The sequence below is a fragment of the Mytilus trossulus genome, chromosome 7, assembly GCF_036588685.1.
Source record: "Mytilus trossulus isolate FHL-02 chromosome 7, PNRI_Mtr1.1.1.hap1, whole genome shotgun sequence".
NCBI lineage: Eukaryota > Metazoa > Mollusca > Bivalvia > Mytilida > Mytilidae > Mytilus > Mytilus trossulus.
Window position 1 is genome coordinate 69,780,243 of NC_086379.1, and position 17,988 is coordinate 69,798,230.

Genomic DNA, 17,988 nt, shown 5'->3' on the forward strand with positions numbered 1-17,988 from the left:
ATCTAAATGAAAGGGCTATTCTGTTTAAAGGTCTCAGCTGGCTTCCCGAAGGCTGCGATTTGGACTTAATACTGGTTTTTGGAAAAGAAACTCTTTCCTATGATCAAAATGTGCAAATTGTTAAACAGGTATTCAATTTTATAAAGAGTTCAAAACGATTCCTCGTAGTATAGTATCAACATAGGTAAAACACGCATCATCATCCGATTATCATCATCAACCTAATCTCTGTCGTTCTTTCCGGCATCATTCCCTCTACTTTTTCATTATAGATAAGTAATATTTATGTTGTTTATATTATATGATGCATGCTCACGTTCAATTTGTATTATTATATATATTGTATTATGAAGAAGACTTTATAAGTATGTTTTACTTGTGTCTGATCCCTTTTCGCTTTGAGCAAATACAATATGTTTAAACTAAACTTCTATTTACTTTTGGCATATCATGAAAAAAGTTGTATTTTGTTGATTAAATTATATATTGTTTTCAGTTTTTTGATTTCATTTACTTAGCGCTTTCATGTTTGTCATCCATCGTTTCCGAACACACCAGTTTACAAAACTAAAATTAGTGGTCCACATCCCCGAATCTCCAATAAACTCCGGATTTTATTTTCCGATATCGACAAGTAAATTATAAAAAGAGTTTCCGGTGTAAACAAGGAGGCGGGGACTTCAACTTATCAAGACTTTCAAGAAGTTCATTTATCTGTTTAAGATTAGAACGAGACGGATCGCATGATCTAAATATGTAGATTGAAATAATTTGAAACTGAAAATGGGAGCTATCCGACCTGTGAAGCTTGAAGGTTTAGATATATATCCCGCTACGGTAGAAGGTCTGCAAGAAACATTTGGTTCTACACATTTTATATTAGCAAAGGCAAGGTAATGTGTAAACACTGAGACGATAGATCATACATATCAATTTATGGACTTTTCTTTTCAGTTCAAATATTGGCAGTTGAATTAAAGACCAGGGATTACATTTCATCAGAGACATATAATGAGACGTCATAATTATTTGTGATATTGCTATTTGTCAATTTCTCAGTATATTTACCAAGAGTGAAGTTTCTTAGACCTCCCCTTGTTACACTAATGAAACAAATGTATTGTCAACAACTTCAAACATTTCTTGTGTATAAATAATTGTTTACTTACATGTATCTGACTAGATATAAACAAGTCCTATATCATCATGTATATATTCCTTTGGAGTTTCATATAATTTTTTATCAGATTTTTTTTTACTTTCAATGCATATCTGCCAACTATCACTATTTGTGGGGGATTTCCCCCATGGAGGCTCTCAAATTGAAATTTAGAAAGAGCAATTTTGTCCACAATTTAAACAAAACAATTAATTTTACAATGACTATAGGCTTATAAAAGTATGAAGAAGCAAAAAACAACAACATTAATATGTATTTGCAGGCCACTTTGAAGGTTTTTTAGGACTATGACAGCCATCTTGCACGCAAAATTCCTGACCATATAGAGCTCATTTAATGTGTGGCTGTTGGAAATAGTGGTTTTTTTTTTATCTCCACCCTACCTGTAACAATCATTATAAGTGGATTGATAAGTGGTCCAACACTCATGAATAAGTATGAGAAAAAAACACATATCACTAAGATAACAATATAATAGATAAAAAAACACAAGTTCAAAATGTACAAGTAAAGAGGTTGTATAGTTTGATTTTGATTAGATAACCTACATTTGTAAATGTCACAGTGTTCTTAATTCATAAAAAAAATGCAGTTAATCAGAAATAACTAAAATCAATTGGTTGTGCCAGAATTAAAACCACACAACATGGTTTCTGTCTTTTTTTTTTCCTCCAAGTATTTTCATGATTGTACTTATTGTTTCAGATGGATGTCAGATGATGAAGCTTCAAACTGTGTCTTATGTCAGAACAAATTTAACCAGCTACGAAGAAAACATCATTGTAGGATGTGTGGAAGAATCTTGTGCAGCAAATGTTGTAAAGAAAAGGTAGATACAGAATTTACGCACAATTTTTTCACAAACAAAAATTGTGTATTGTATCTGAAACTATAGACTTAGTATGTATGTACGTAGTTTCAGATTATATAAATAAAGATAAGAAGATGTATTAAGATTGCTAATGAGACAACCTCTAACGGAAAGAAAATAACATAGAAGTTAACAGAGAAAGGTTACCATACAGCCTTCAACAATTTCTGTCTGAATGAGTAAAGCGGCTGACTAAAGCCCATACTGCATTGTAAGCTATAAACATGATAAAAAGGTCCTGTAATGACAAATATTAAACATTTCAAATAAGAAGACTAATGGCCCCATTAATGTACCAATACATGTACATTGTATGTATTCATTGTCAATAACTCAGCGGAAGACAAGGAAAACTTCAGCTGATAACCTCGAAGACCTTTTTTTTTTTTTTAAAGATGATACAAAAATGTAGAAAGGCTATATGCTTTCACAAAAAATTAATAAAAAAACAATAACTTTGAAGAAATAAAAAAAGCTGAAAGGATGACATTTACTCATTCAAAACAAATAAAATTTGAGATTTGTTTTTCAGCTCGATGGGACACTTTAGATATTTACAAATTCCTATATCCATAAGATTCAATCTTTAAATTCCATTTACAAAGTTTAAAAAAAAAAATATTTTAAAGATAAAATATAAAATTAAAACTTTTAAAATTTTTACGCCTAAAAAAAAATAGAATCCATATATGTCAATGATATTATTTGGTGTCTGCTATCTTGCAGATGCCGCTACCACAGCTTAGATGTGAAGAACCAGAAAGAGTTTGTGAGATTTGTCGGCCTGCAGCAGAATGTGTAACTAAGTCAAGGTCAACCATACTGGTAAGTTAGTTACACTCAGAAAGAGTTTGTGAGATTTGTCAGCAGAATGTATAACTAATATAAAAAAGAAGATGTGGTATGATTGCCAATGAGACAACTATCCACAAAAGACCAAAATGACACAAACATTAACAATTATAAGTCAAGTTTAATCATTTTGGTAAGTTAGCTACACTCTGAGAGAGTTTGTGAGATTTGTTGTCCTACAGCAAAATGTCAAGCTAAGTCAATTTGACAAACTCAAGCATACTGGTAAATTAGCTTCAACCAGAGAGTTCAATTTATGGGTAACCACTCGTGACAAGTCAATAATATTTGGTATTCAGTTGAAGTTACATGTAAGATAACAGATGAAAACTTGGATTTTAATTTTAACTTTAGCATTATGTACAGTAACAAAATAAAATACAGGTGAGACATATATCTGTGTAAACATTTTATTACATTAGTACACATTGTTGATTTAAAGTCCACTTTCTTTTATTAGTACCATGTACACCGTGTATCATCAGTACACCGGATATAGGTACTAAGCAAACGGGCATGATCGATTTTGACCTTACACAGTAACGAAAGTCTTTATTTTGCTTGATCAATATTCAATGTACATTTCTCAACATTTGAAATTCCTACTCCCAAATAATTTTCGCATCGATTTTTTCCTATTCATAAAACAAATTTGATATTCTTATAAGAACAATTAACTTGTACAAGCGCAAATAGTTGTGAATGTCAACACCAACTTTCAATTTCGATACTGTTGTTGAGACATTTACATGTTTTATCTGAAAAAAACCTAATACAGGGCTAAAGTAATAGTCACAATCATAAACCTACCTGTGATTTATCATTCCTTGAAATATTTTGGGTAATAACCGAGTATAAAATTAATGTTTTTGTGTACGGTGTACAGCAACATAACTACATGTATGCACCGTACATAAGGATTTATGTGGTCAGCTAAACACCTTACACAACACTTTTTTTGGGATAAAATATCGAAAAATAACATATGTATGAAAGATTTCAATGCCAATTATTGAAACAGCCATACTTATTACACACACACATTAACCTTCTATCAGAAAAAGATGAGACGAGGGCCAACTTCTTTGACAAGTATTTGCACATGCTTTTACAATGTTTTAGTAATCCCTCTTGTTTTGGGAAAATAATGAGACATCTCTAACCATCAACCTAGACCAAATCATTTTAAGCAATTATGTTTTGATTATAGTACACATTGATATTATGTGACCAAACAAAGATTTTTGTTACAGTGTAAGATCAAAATCGCTCACGCCCGCTTGATTAGTACCTATATTCGCTGTACACAGTGATGTAGTTCTACATCATTTTATTACATTAGTACACAATGTAGATCTGAAGTCTACAGTTTTTTACATTAGTACACAATGTAGATCTGAAGTTGACAGTTTATAAAATAAGTACACAATGTAGATCTAAAGACTAAAGTTTATTACATTAGTACACAATGTAGATCTGAAGTTTACAGTTTATTACATAAATTAAGTACACAATGTAAATCTGAAGTTTACAGTTTAATCTGGGAACAGTATATCTAACTTTAATATATATGTTCCTGGTTTAATACATAATGTAGATCTACATAATGTAGATTTTAAGTCAACAGTTTATTACATTATGAAGTTTATAGCTTATTATATAATGTAGATCTGAAGAAGGAAAATATAATTGTTTGGTTTCACTCTGATGCCATGCTCTTAAAACAAACTGATTATTTTAGTGGGAGATATTATGGACATAATTGTGCAAATCGTGATACAAGCATGAAATTTGGTATAAAGGTTAACTAAATGGTACTTATAAAAAATCCGCTGCTGGCCAGAAAAAATAATCATTTTTTCAAGATGGCCACCACACATTTTGAAAATGGCGTCATAACAAATTAGCCAATATTTGTTAATCCTTTGAAAGGTGTGTTATATGTAAAATTCATTGTTAGATTTGATAAAAAGAAAATGATAGTTCATAAATAACGACTAGACAATACATTAATGTAAATTAAGGTGGCTTCCGGTTTCAAAATGTCGGCTAACGAGTCAAAAATTTTGATTTTTTTTAATTTCAAGCAATTTTATAAATTGCAATGGATTTTAATCCTTGAAAGATGTGTTATGTATAATTCAATGAAAGATATGATAAAACGTTAAAAACAGCTCCTTAGTACGACAAAACAACACATAACTGAAGAAAAATAGTGGTTTCCGGTTCCAAATTAGATGCAAATACGTAAAAAATATTTTAATAATTTTCATCAACTTAACAAGTAATAACACAAGCATGAAATACAAGCATGAAATTTGGAATACAGGTGGACTAAACGATAATTAAAAGAAATCAGGTGCTGGCCATCAAAAATTTCCATTTTTTTAAGATGGCCACCGATCATTCATCTTCGCTAGCCAAGGGTTACGATCCACTCCCGCTCCCTTCACCCTTGGCGGATTGAGCCAACATTTGTGATAACAATGTTGCGCCATCTATCGGAAATTTAAAATCACGCCAATTTCGAATACATTAGTCTTGACCAATGGTAGCACTTGAACTCTTCAATTTGGAGGTAAAAACACGGTAGAGTCTAGATTCTACACACTTAGTAAAGCCGGAAATGAAAGCATACGTAAACATTCATGCATTTGTGTATGAAACATACACAGGAACTTCTATTTCTTGATTGAAAACATTCAAGTTTTCACTAAATATAGTCGTATGTTTAGGAATGTAAAGGCTTGTTGCACAAAAAACACGTGGCAATTGTTTACAAACACTTTCTACATTTACACGTGATCATGTTATAGGCGCATTTTGATTGGATGCATCGAGTTTTGACTGCAACCAATAAAAATCCTTACCTTGTGTTTCCGAAATTTGATCTCAATCCGCCAAGGGTGAAGAGAGCGAGAGTGGATCGTAACCCTTGGCTAGCGAAGATGCCGATCATTTTGCAAATGGCGTCAGATCAAGTTGTAAATCTTTGAAAGTTGTGCTATAGGTATAATCCAATGTAAGGTTTTATTAAGCGTAAATTACAGTTCCTAAAGTACGGAAAAACAACACATAAATGACAAAAAAGAGTGATTTCCGGTTTCAAAATTGCGGCAAAATTTTTGAAAATGTATTTTTTTATAATGTTCATCAACTTGAAAAGTGATATCACTTTCTTTGTTAAGATTAAATGCCTAGTTTTGTTAGAAGGACAGGTTCATTATCTTAAAATTATCGGACATTAGCCAATAACAAAACTCGTACAAGGAAGGACAGAACGGTAGCATTTACAGTCACCAACACAACTGGATTTTTCGCCTCCTCATTTCAAAAGTTACCGACAGGAGGATGCAACTGTAACGGTAGCCGAAGAAGTCCTCGATTTTTTTCTTTCATCCAAACCTAGTGTTCATGAATTGGTACATAATCAGGCTGAGTCCAAACTTATCCTCCTTGATACGCTGCTCTTTAAATGTACTCCAAAAAAACCCTCTTGTAGGCGGAACTACATCACAATGCCGCTGCTTCCTGGGTGAAAATTTACATCGTGCCTCGTTAACAGCAAATAGTGATGTTGTTCTAGCATACATGATGCAAAAAATGCTTCTTTTATGTCCTTGTATGTGTCTTTATACTTCAGCAAAGAAATAACCTATTCCCTTAGTGTCACATGCACTGAATGTATGAAAAGGAGAGTAGCTACACGAGGACCAAACGCATTTGATATATCACGTAAAGGAAGCCATCAAAAGTCTTCATTCCTGCCAAAACCTATTCACAGTTTGTTCCACCCTTTTTTTTGGGTGCTGCAATTCTTAATACTACTACATCTGTGTCGGTGCTACCTTAAATTACCGTCCTACAACAATTTTCATAATCACGCCGAACATGGACAAACATTCGTATATCTGCTTCTCCATGATTACAAGGGGTAGCCGGAAAGTATCCTTATTAGTCTCTACAGAATCATTTCTGTCGGCAAGACACTTGAAAAATTTCGTTTCGTTGTCATCTTTATATAGAAAACTACTCCAGAACCCAACTTTTGTCTTCTCACATCTAGCCTGTCAATGATTCATTTAGTAAATCTAACACAATATCTACTCTTGAATACTTATCTATGCAAGATTTTATTTAAGGCCGTATAACACAATTGCATAATCATCCAATATTGATTCGCTACAAGGTGGCATGGAATTAATCATTGCTGCTCTATCAACGATAAATGCGTCAGAATTTGGATCTGCAAATTACAAAATGTATCAAGTTTATCCATTTGCACCGATTTGATACTACTGTTTAAAATGACATCCGAAGACAAAAACGGAGGAGCAGTTTGTCTTTATGGATTAAGAAATATTCCAAATCAATTTGTCCACTGCGACAAAAAAAAGTCTAGAAAAGATATTTAAGAGCTTTAGCTTTGTTTTTTTACAAAAACGTTTACAGTTTTATTTTACCGACATAATAGGAATTGCTCTTTTTAATCTGGTTATAAGAAACCGGTTCTCCTTCGTTTTGTATTTGCTTCAAACGATCTTCAAATTATTCGCCTTTGATCTTTTTAAAGAAACCCTTGTGTGTTCATTAAGTCGTTCATCTATTATAGAATGCCTCAAACCACTAGGTCTTGCAAATTTATCTGATAGTTAACTGACTTCTGGTCTAGCTACCATCAATACGTTTTAATGAGGTCTTCGGTAAAACCTATGACAACAAATCGCCCTTTACAATTGCATTATTCTGTTTTTGTCTGATCAATTGTGTTATAAGAAAAATATTTTCTGGTCTTACGTACAGTAAAATTATCATTTTCAAAATCAATTGCCACCTGTGCGTGACTTAAGAGAAGGGAAGCCATATCTCGGAGAAGGTCGGTCGCGATCGAGAATATGATACACGATCCAGACCTAAATGAATACAGTATCATGCTTTATATGGACTGTTTGTACAAAAGCTGACTCATGAAATAAGCATACTACCAAATTCACAAGTAGTTCTTATTTTATAATTGAACGCCAGGAATTGAACTGTGGTAGAGATGACTATATTTTCTTACGCCAGTCTATCAAATCATTGAACGTCACAGAGTCATGACATGATTATAATTTCTGTGTTTAGCTTTCTTTAGCCGATATATACCTTTCAAGCTAAAACACATAGAGTTATCCGATGCGCGTGTCTAGGCCTAGGTACATTTGAACATACATACAAGAATATGCCGTTCTAGGTATTGCAATAATGGTTTAAGTGAGGACACATGATACATGTGTCCATCTTTCTTCACGTAATATAGCACCCAGAATTTTATAACAAGTCTTTTCAATGTGAAATCCACCTTACATGACGATAAACTTATCTTCTCTGTACAAATCAGGCAATTCCGACTGAACATCCATTACCAAAAGTGGCTGATCTGCCGTTTTTAAACAGTGGCATTATAGATTTTACACTTACTTGCTTTTTAGAGTAATGGGATGAACTACGATTTATACCAGTTTGTCCTGGTAGTGCATACAAATCACTCATTAGGTCTATAAATAGTTTGCGCATGCGAAATTGTTAAATCATTTGTGTCATAACCTTGAAAATGTTATCAAACCAAATCATAATATCATTGAAAATCCCAAATCACTTATTTTATAGTAAATAGTTAAAATATTTTTTAATGAATTTTGTTACATTTTCGCGCATGCGCAAACCCTGTATGTGTCAAATACTCATGTCTAGTGAATTATTCACATGTAAAGAATGGAGCAACCAAACCAGCTGTTTTTCACTAAAAGAAGGTAAACGAAAAGTTTTCCAGAAAAAATCAGTATTTTAAAACTGAAAAAACAGCCATTTTAGAAAACGGCGGTGGCCATCTTGAAAAAATGATTTTTTTTAATGGCCAGCAGTTGTTTCTTTAACAGTATATAATAATGATGCTTTGTGGTAATTTTCATGCTTGTATCATCATTTGCACAATTACCTCGATTTTGCCTGCTAATATCCTCCACTATTTGAAAATGGGTTATTTGTTTCTAAAAAAAAAAAAAACTTAAAAAGATGAAAATAAATATCAGTAAGTCATTAATTTGCAATGCAAGCCAGTCACTCTACTTAAGCAATAGTAGCCTCTTGTTTGAAAACTATGACTTTTTAGATATTTGAATTGGTAATTTATTTTTTTAATTTTAGTCCTTTAAGTTTGAAGCTGTGAAAGGTATTGTTAGTATGTGTAAAGAAGATAAAGGACTGTGTAAGGTATGACTATTTAAAAGCTGTAGTTGAGGTCAAAACTCTTGTTGAGACCAGTAAAGAATAAATAAAAATTATGGGATTTTGGTAAAAACTAAAAGATAGTTCAATTCCTTTTTTCATAGATTTAAACTCTTGCTGTTTACAAATGTAAAAGAAATTAATATAGAAATTTCTATTGACAAAAAAGGGAATGACAAAATAATGAATTCAAATAGAAAATCATAATAATAAAGTACAACCTGTGATATAAAACCAAAAAAAAATTACTGCACAGTTATTATATCTTTTTGATATATAGAGTAAAATAGATAATGTTGACAACAAACAATTTGTTCCTTCATTCTTGTATAACAAATGTATGCAAAGGATGGCATAAAACAACATTAAAGGTTAGAAATTATTAATGGTTAAAAGTGCATTTTTTCTGGATATACTTCATTGTAATTTGATTTTTTGTCAAGCCTGCAACTTTTGTTGCATAAAGCTCGACATAGGGATAGTGATCCGGAGGCGGCCGCATCCCCGATGTTAGCTCACTTCTTAAAAGCTTTATTTTTTAGAAGGTAGAAGACCGAGATGCTTCATACTTTGTATATAGATGACTCATGTTACGAACTTTCCGTCAGTCACATGTCCAATGTCCTTGACCTCATTTTTATGGCTCAGTGACTGCTTGAAAAAAAAGTTAAGATTTTTTGTAATGTTAAATTCTCTCTAATTATAAGTAATTGGATAACTATATTTGGTATGTGTGTACCTTGCAAGGTCCTCATGCCTGTCAGACAGTTTTCACTTGACCTCGACCTCATTTCATGGATCAGTGAACAAGGTTAAGTTTTGGTGGTCAAGTCCATATCTCAGATACTATAAGCAATAGGTCTAGTATATTTGGTGTATGGAAGGACTGTAAGGTGTACATGTCCAAAGTTTTTTAGTTTTGATCTATTTTTCTAATCATTTATGCATCATGTCAACTATATTTGGTGTATGGAAATATTTTATGATCTATATGTTGGTTACACAGGTTTTATTTGACCTTGACATCATTTTCACGGTCCATTGCTAAGTGTAAAGTGTTTGTGTTTTGGTCTTTTGTTTTTATTTATTTATAAGCAATAAGTCAACTATATTTGTTGTATTAAAGAATTGTTAGCTGTACATGTCTGCCTGGCATGGTTCATCTGAACTTGACCTCATTTTCATGGTTAATTGATCAATGTTTTGTTTTCTTGGTTAATGTTGAGTTTATGTGACAATTGTAATAAAGCTTAATATTTAGGTCTATTAAGATAGTATCAAGGATTAGTAAAGAAGGCCAGACATTTCAGTGTTTGCACTCTTGTGTTAATATAAAGAAAGTTTTTAAAATTAATTCCTTAATATTTATATAGTTTATCTTAGATTTGTTGAGCCTACTCTTTAACGTTTTAAATTACAGTTAGTAGAACTTGGAGGTGTGCAGATGTTGATATCTATGTCAAAGGAACCAGATGCTGCTTTAAGGGTATGTCTAGGAGACCATCATGGTAACCCTAAATGCTGTAAATTTAGAGCTAAAAATTAATAATTTTAATGAATATATATATTTTTTTTAGATTATTTATGGATATAAATCCTTTATTTTATTGTTGAAGTTTTGATACACCATCACTGCACTAAAATAACAAATCTTGAAACGAAATTTATGGAATTAAGATATGAAACTAATAAAGAAAAGGAAGTAGAAAAATTCATAAGTTATTATAAAGTTTTAAGGGAGGTAAATAAGAGCAATCTTTTGCCCTTTTGTCAGTCAAAGTTTTAGATTTGAAGGACTGCTAAGGCATGAGGTTTTTTTTTTGCTATTAACAAAACAAATTTTTATTTTAGGCTCTGATAGCTGAAGGCTTACATATTCTGTCAACACACCAACCACTACATCAGATGTTAGCTGTTGTTGGTGTTATCAAAGCTTTATGTTGGTAAGTTATTCAGAAATGTGATGTTTATGGCTAAACTTATTGTTTAGGAACTTTTCTTGCTCTGGTTACCACTAGGCCTAATTGTCTATTTTGGTTAAAAATGTATTCTTAGATTCCTTTTATCATTTATAAATATTCATAATTCTCTTTACAAACAGTATCTAATAAAACTAAATACTAAACCACAAGATATCAGCAAATAATTACTAATGATTTACACTCTTTATACTGAGTACTCTAAGGAAACTTTGTCATGAAAAATGCCCTAAACACAGCTTTGACATGTCTGCTAAGAAAATTTAAAAATTATCCTAAATATATTTGTACCTAGTGACTTATATATGGTATCAGTGAGAATGACAAGAATAGAAAATCAATGGAAACCTTTCATTGGTATAATGTTAAACAAATTAAACCTGTATTCAAGGGGAGATAATTACTCTCCAGTATTGCTAGTTGTAGGAGTACTGTCATTATGTTTTTATTAACTATCTATAATAGGTTGTATAAAATGTTTACGTTAATGCATCCTGTTTGTATGATGTATTTTTAGGATGATATCAGCCTGTGATATAGTGACGGAGGAAAAGGCAGTTATCGACAGTCTTAGTGCATTAACTATCTTCTGTAAACTCACTGAATTTAAGATGAAAGGTAAACAATGGGAAGTTAAAACAATTATCCTCCTCGTGCATTGGTTGGAAATTGTTAGAAGTGTCTGCATCCAGTTATAGCATGTCTTAGAAAATTATGGGTATTAAATGTCAAAGCTATATTGCAACATAACTAAAATAACATATGCTAAGGGAGACAATGCTAAATCTAAATGCTTTCCCCAAAAAATAAGTTATTTCGAGGACTTCTTTTATATATTTTTAATATTTTGGTCAAAATATAAAGTCATGATTTATATCATTGTCTAGATTTTTATAAGTCAAAAAGCTAGACACTTTTGTTAAGATTTGATTGGTGGTGGTTATTTATGCAATTATCTATGAAATAATTTATTAAAATTTTGTGCATGTATGAGTTTAATAAAAATGCTGTCCAAAACCAGCTTCACTATTAACCTACGTGAACGATACTGATTTCATTACCAAATCATATAAATTACAACCATACAAACATACAAAAATAAACTCTCATATTCACCCTAATTTGACCTACCAAATTAGACATATCACCCGGTTTGTACATACATAATCAGTATGATGGGTGCCACATGTTGAGCAAGATTTGCTTACCCTTTTTGAGTATCTGAGATCATCCTATTTTTTGGTAGGGTGCATGTTGCTCAACCTTTAGTTTTCTATGTTGTTTTGTGTACTGTTGTTTGTCTTTTTCTTTTAGCCATTATGTTGTCAGTTTACTTTTGATATATGAGTTTTGGTATGCTTTGCCTCTTTCTTATACAAAACAATTAAACATTCTAATGTAACAAAAAGAGAATTTTTAAACTTTTTTGTAAAACTCCATTAAATATTTGATGTTTCATCAACATTAAAACATGTATGTGGTTTGACTACTTTGGTACTTCAAATAAAGTTATTAGAATATTTTCCAGCCTTACAAGATGGTGCCTTAGAAGCTGTATTAAAGTTATTCCAGGCCCAGACAACACCAGCCATATCTCTTGTAGCTGTCAGTACTCTGTCCTTACTTATGGAGAATCCTAATACACATACAAAGATCATGGACAACCCTGGGAATATACTGAGGAATATGCTACTTCTGTGTGGATCAGAAGATGAACAGGTATGATTTATATATACAATAGCTATAAACTGAGAAACAGTCTTGTGATGTATTTGTCAGAGGACAATTTAATAGACCTCTTATGATTTATGCATATCTTTGTGCAATAGACAGGAACAAATACAAAAATCCATAGAAGATACCAGGCTGGAACCGATGTACAAGTGAATTTGGTCAATGAAAGACTCAGTTGCTATGTATACAACTGTTAGGTCAGATATTTTCAGAGGTCAAAGGCTATATATATATTCAAGAATACTCAGGGATATACATTTAATGATAAAATATGAAACAAATGAATTACATTACAGACAATAAGTATCCACAACAATTACAATGTAATGATAAGTGTTCAGATTTTGTTACACTTTTTCAAGACTTGCAAGTTCTTACCAACCCTAACCGGCCTTGACTATGAAATGGCAACAATGTAAAGAAAAAGCATTAAAATATCGCATAGTTATACCATTGAAGTCTACAAATTGTATGAGTTTCATAATTTGAGTTATGACCCTTTGTCTAATAGTTTGCTTTATGCTGGAGGTTACATATAACATATTACATATACTAAATTTAAAAAAAAATTGTTGATCATTAGATATGGTGCATGATTAACAATCTCCATGGCATCATATATTTTTTACACTCCCCCTAAACCTCATTTTCTTTCCAATTGAGAATTCCACAGATTCCATTTTATCAATGAAAAACAGATATTTTATTTTTTTTAGATGCAGGAAATTTCCTTGAAAACTTTGTCACACTTGTCAATTGGAACAGACTGGCACAGACATAAAATAGTTCAGGTAATAATGGCAAAATATCTTTAAGTTTTTTCTACATCTAAAAGACATTCAAAAGATTATGAATACAAACACAAATCAAGTGCTTTAAAACAGAACTAATTTGAAAACACATTAACGTTATTCATTATTTAATTCTATCATCAGTCAGTCTCCACAGGTAGTAACAATGCAAAACATAACTGAAGTTTACATAGACCTCCAGATAAGAATTTATGTGTATTTTCATTCAACTCATTACTAACCTTACTCAAAAGTATCTTACTTAAAGACAAGAACATTTTTGACTCTTCATTTTTAGTTTAAACATTAGCCTGTCCATAAGTCATTTAGAAAAATACTATAACTTGTTTCCGCATAAATTATGTGACTGTCCATTGCACCTGGCTTTGGACATGTTTAATATGGAAAAAAATCTTTTGTATTTTTGTATATTTTTCATTCTAGAGTAATTTAACTATTGTCCTTAATAGGTAAAGCTTGATTATTTCCCTTTATTTAAAGGTGAACAATTGAATTTAAGTATTGAGAAAATGTTGAGAGGTAATGATATCAATACAGACCATTCTATCAATCAGTCTTTCCTTTGTTATAAGAAATATAATTTATTATGTTAAGCAGCACTTCTTCTAAATACAATCTTCTTATGCTAATTGAAAGGGAAGGCATGTTGTTATATGTTTTGTAAATGTTACATATTTGTAATTGTTTATTTGTGTTTTCATTTTGTAGCAAAACCTCTGCTTAGACTTTATTCTACATACAATTAAAAATATCTGATTATATCAAAACATGTTTTTACAGGAATATTTTACAGCAGGAAAGATGATGTTGTTTATTGTTTATTTGTGTTTATATTTAGTAGCAATACCTCAGTTTGGACTTAGTAGGAACTATAATAAGAATATCATATCAAAACACATGTTTTCCAGGAAGATTTTACAGCTGGACAAATGATTTTGAAAGTGATGAGAAGTAAACCTAAAAATGACCAAATACTTTGTAATGCAACCTGTCTGGTGGCTAACCTTTCAACAAGTTCTGAAGATCAGGTACCAATAAGCTTTATCGATTAGAAGGGGGAGTGACAGGTGATAGCAAATAGTGTCATTAATGTGGAGGAAAGTTGACGTTTAAAAAAATAGTTAATAAGGAAGTCTTAAAAAGATATTTATGAGTAGAGCCAAATAATATTTTCTTAATTTTGGTTAAAATGAATTTTAAAATATTTATGAATCAAACCTCCTTTGATAGTGTTTAAGAATTTATCATAGTATTAAATCTGACAAGTCTAAAATTTGCAAATCTGGGGCAATGCAATGTTAAATTTGCTGGGAATGATGTAACATTTAAAAAACAATAATTTAACATTCACAACAATGCTAAAACAAAACAGGATCCATACATTATATGTATATTTTCAACATCAAGGATTCTGGCAAATTCTATAGTTGGGAATTTTAATGTTCATAAAGGCATTTGAATGTATTTGTACATACCAGCAACACAATTTAAATGCATGCAAGAGGTAATATATTCTAGTTTCAAAATGGCATTACGTATGCATTTGTACATACAAGCAATAAAAGTTGAATGTATGTAAGAGGTTATATATTCTAGTTCCAAAATGCTTTGAAGAAAAGATCACATCTTTTTAGGAGAATGTTTTTTTCTATCTAATAAAGGCCTCGTTGATTTACAATTGATTCTTACATTGTAGGGAGGTCTTCAAGAGTTGCTATCATGTTTAGGTGAAATAATGAAATCAGATATGAAAAGTAGTGCATTATTGGTCCAGATTTCAAGAGGAATGGCTAATTTTGCTGCATTCCCACAAAATACAGATAAATTGGTATGTATATTTCTATATGGAGGCTGTCATACAATATACTAGTCAATACTGAACATTTGATTTAGTTTACTTTTTCCTTTCAAACTAGTCTTTATCAAACATAATCCATGTTAGACTAACATATTTACAAAATTGTAAATCAAACTCTTTAACTTCATTCTGGTGAAGGACGTTTTGAAAAATTAATTTTGTTGCTTGACCATAGAATTGTAGAATGTATACTTATACACTTATCAATTATATTTTGTTTTTTCTTAATGTCCAATGGTAAATATTTCACATAGATATAAGACACATTGTGACCAAAATTATATTCATGTATATATTATATTTGCTTATCATAAATACTTGGCAGTTATTCATTTGTCATGTGATAATTCAAGAGCAAATAGATAGCTGTAGTCTTCTCATCTCAGTTCCTTTAATTATATGATGCATATTATTCTTTTTTCATTACAGTTAAAAGCAAATGTGAAGACCAATTAGAGTTTGACATATGTTGTAGGCACTTGTCTTATAGACAATATGTTGATCTGTCTTTCAAGTTTTCTTCTGGTTTCTTGAGTTGCAGTCTCATCACATATATTACCTATGAACATTTTTTATTTGTAAAAATAATTTAAATGACGACAGTCAATCAAAATTGTTAAATCCTCCTTTTTTTTTTAAAAGTTACAACATTTACCAGTGATAGTGTACAAATTTCTGAAATCACCAGATAACATTGTTAAAATGCATGGAATGAGAGCTGTGCTACACCTACTTTCTAAGAAACCAAGTAATACAGTGGAAGAACTTTTAAGGTATTTACAAAGCTTGTGTGAATATTTCAGTATTATTACTAAAATAATTGTTTTCAATTTCTGGCTTTTTACAATATTCTTTATAATTATTGTACGAAAATCTGTTATAATAACTTAAAGTCTAACCCGTTTAACAATAAGGAATTTTAAGAAATTAGGCATCAGTTGGGTTGATATTTTTTTTTTACCTTGATCTTAACTTTATATAGTCAAAAACTTATCAATGATACCAGGTTTATAACTTGTGTCGCAAAAAAACCCATTTTGTCTTTTTTAGGCTCGTACAGACATCAGATTTTTTTATTTTTTTTTATTTGAATTTTATTTTGCTGTTTGATTTAGTTTAGTTTATCATTGATCATTCTATGTGACCTTGTAGAGATGGAGCTGGTGATTTGTTAACTAGCATATCCAGACTACCTGGTGTTATAGACGCTATACAGACTTCCTTACTAACACAAGCTCCAAGCAGATCTAGACCATCTTTTAGATAACATTTTTCTTCAAAAAATTATATTGATATGAAGAGCTTTATGGTTTATTTGTTAAGTGTCAGAATATTGGTTTTACCTTTTTCTTATTTATGCTTATTTTTAACTTGTTGCCTTTTTTTGTTTGTTTTATAGAGTATACTCTTACTGTTAACTTAAAATGGGATAATTAACATACCAGCTTAGTTATATTAACTATTATGTAACCTTGAATTGCTTAATGCAGAGGCTAGATTTCTTTCCAGATTTTTTTTACCTTGCCTATAAACTCACCTGGACTTATACTCTACCATTCATCAAAATTTTAAAAGAAGTTTATTTCTGAGACACTGTACAAAGTAGGTTCATGTAGGCCAGGATTTGAATCTAGCCTTGAGAAAGGTCAGTATCCAAACAAATGTAGGTCATGGTATATTTGTTCCTTTCAATGTATTTGGTTAATTTTTAAATCAAGGTTTTTTAAAAGCACTTTTGAAAATAGGATAATTCAGAATTGTGTAGGATGCATCCTTGATTCTATGTCAATATTTGGAGAGTCAATCTAACCTATATTCCCCCTTCAACGACTCATTAATCGTTTGCTCCCTAGGATACCTTTAAGTCTCCATTTATTATATAATCGTGGTAATTAGTGTTGGATATATGTCACTTTGACTTATATTTACTGCTTTACTTGTTTTGAATTTTATAATTTGCATCAAGGCTAATATCTATCTCTCTTTACATAATTTCGTTGGTTCTGCTTTCTGCTTTATTGATAATGAATGATTCATGTATATGATGCAGAACAAAGCAGACATTGTAAATGTAGATGCTCACCTTTTTAAGCATATTTATGATTATACTGTTTTTTTTCTGACACTTTATATAATTATAAGTTTAAATTTGAAGTAATACCATACAATATTACTCAAACTATCAGTCTTTTAACATTTGATGTAATCATCTTTCTTGACTTTGTTTTTCATTCAAATTAAAACATGTTATTTATTCTCCTTTGTTTTGTATTTGATTTGAATTATGTAGATGGTAATACAACATCGAACCTAAAGACATGTCACCAACAAAACAACATGCATTCTTCAGTCAATCTATATCTGGTGTCTTTTTCAAGTTTTGGTTTGTTCCCAGACTCATGTATACTAAAGATCTGCCAACAACATCTTTATCT

General features: G+C 31.0%; 1 protein-coding gene across 2 annotated transcripts; it reads left to right on the forward strand.

The window, feature by feature from the left end:
* Window positions 1-636: 636 nt before the first annotated feature.
* Window positions 637-17,713, forward strand: LOC134725699 (uncharacterized). 2 transcript variants are annotated; one of them, XM_063589725.1, is made up of 13 exons: window positions 637-893; window positions 1,886-2,009; window positions 2,778-2,876; window positions 9,090-9,155; window positions 10,591-10,656; window positions 11,022-11,113; window positions 11,667-11,767; window positions 12,678-12,868; window positions 13,600-13,674; window positions 14,604-14,723; window positions 15,392-15,523; window positions 16,196-16,326; window positions 16,706-17,711. In XM_063589725.1, the coding sequence occupies exons 1-13, from the start codon at window positions 784-786 to the stop codon at window positions 16,818-16,820; spliced, it is 1,422 nt and encodes a 473-aa protein (XP_063445795.1). In that variant the 5' UTR covers window positions 637-783; the 3' UTR covers window positions 16,821-17,711. The 2 variants fall into 2 exon arrangements, with proteins under 2 accessions (XP_063445795.1, XP_063445797.1); XM_063589727.1 differs by lacking the exon at window positions 9,090-9,155 and having other exon boundaries at window positions 16,706-17,713.
* The last annotated feature ends 275 nt before the right edge of the window (window positions 17,714-17,988 follow it).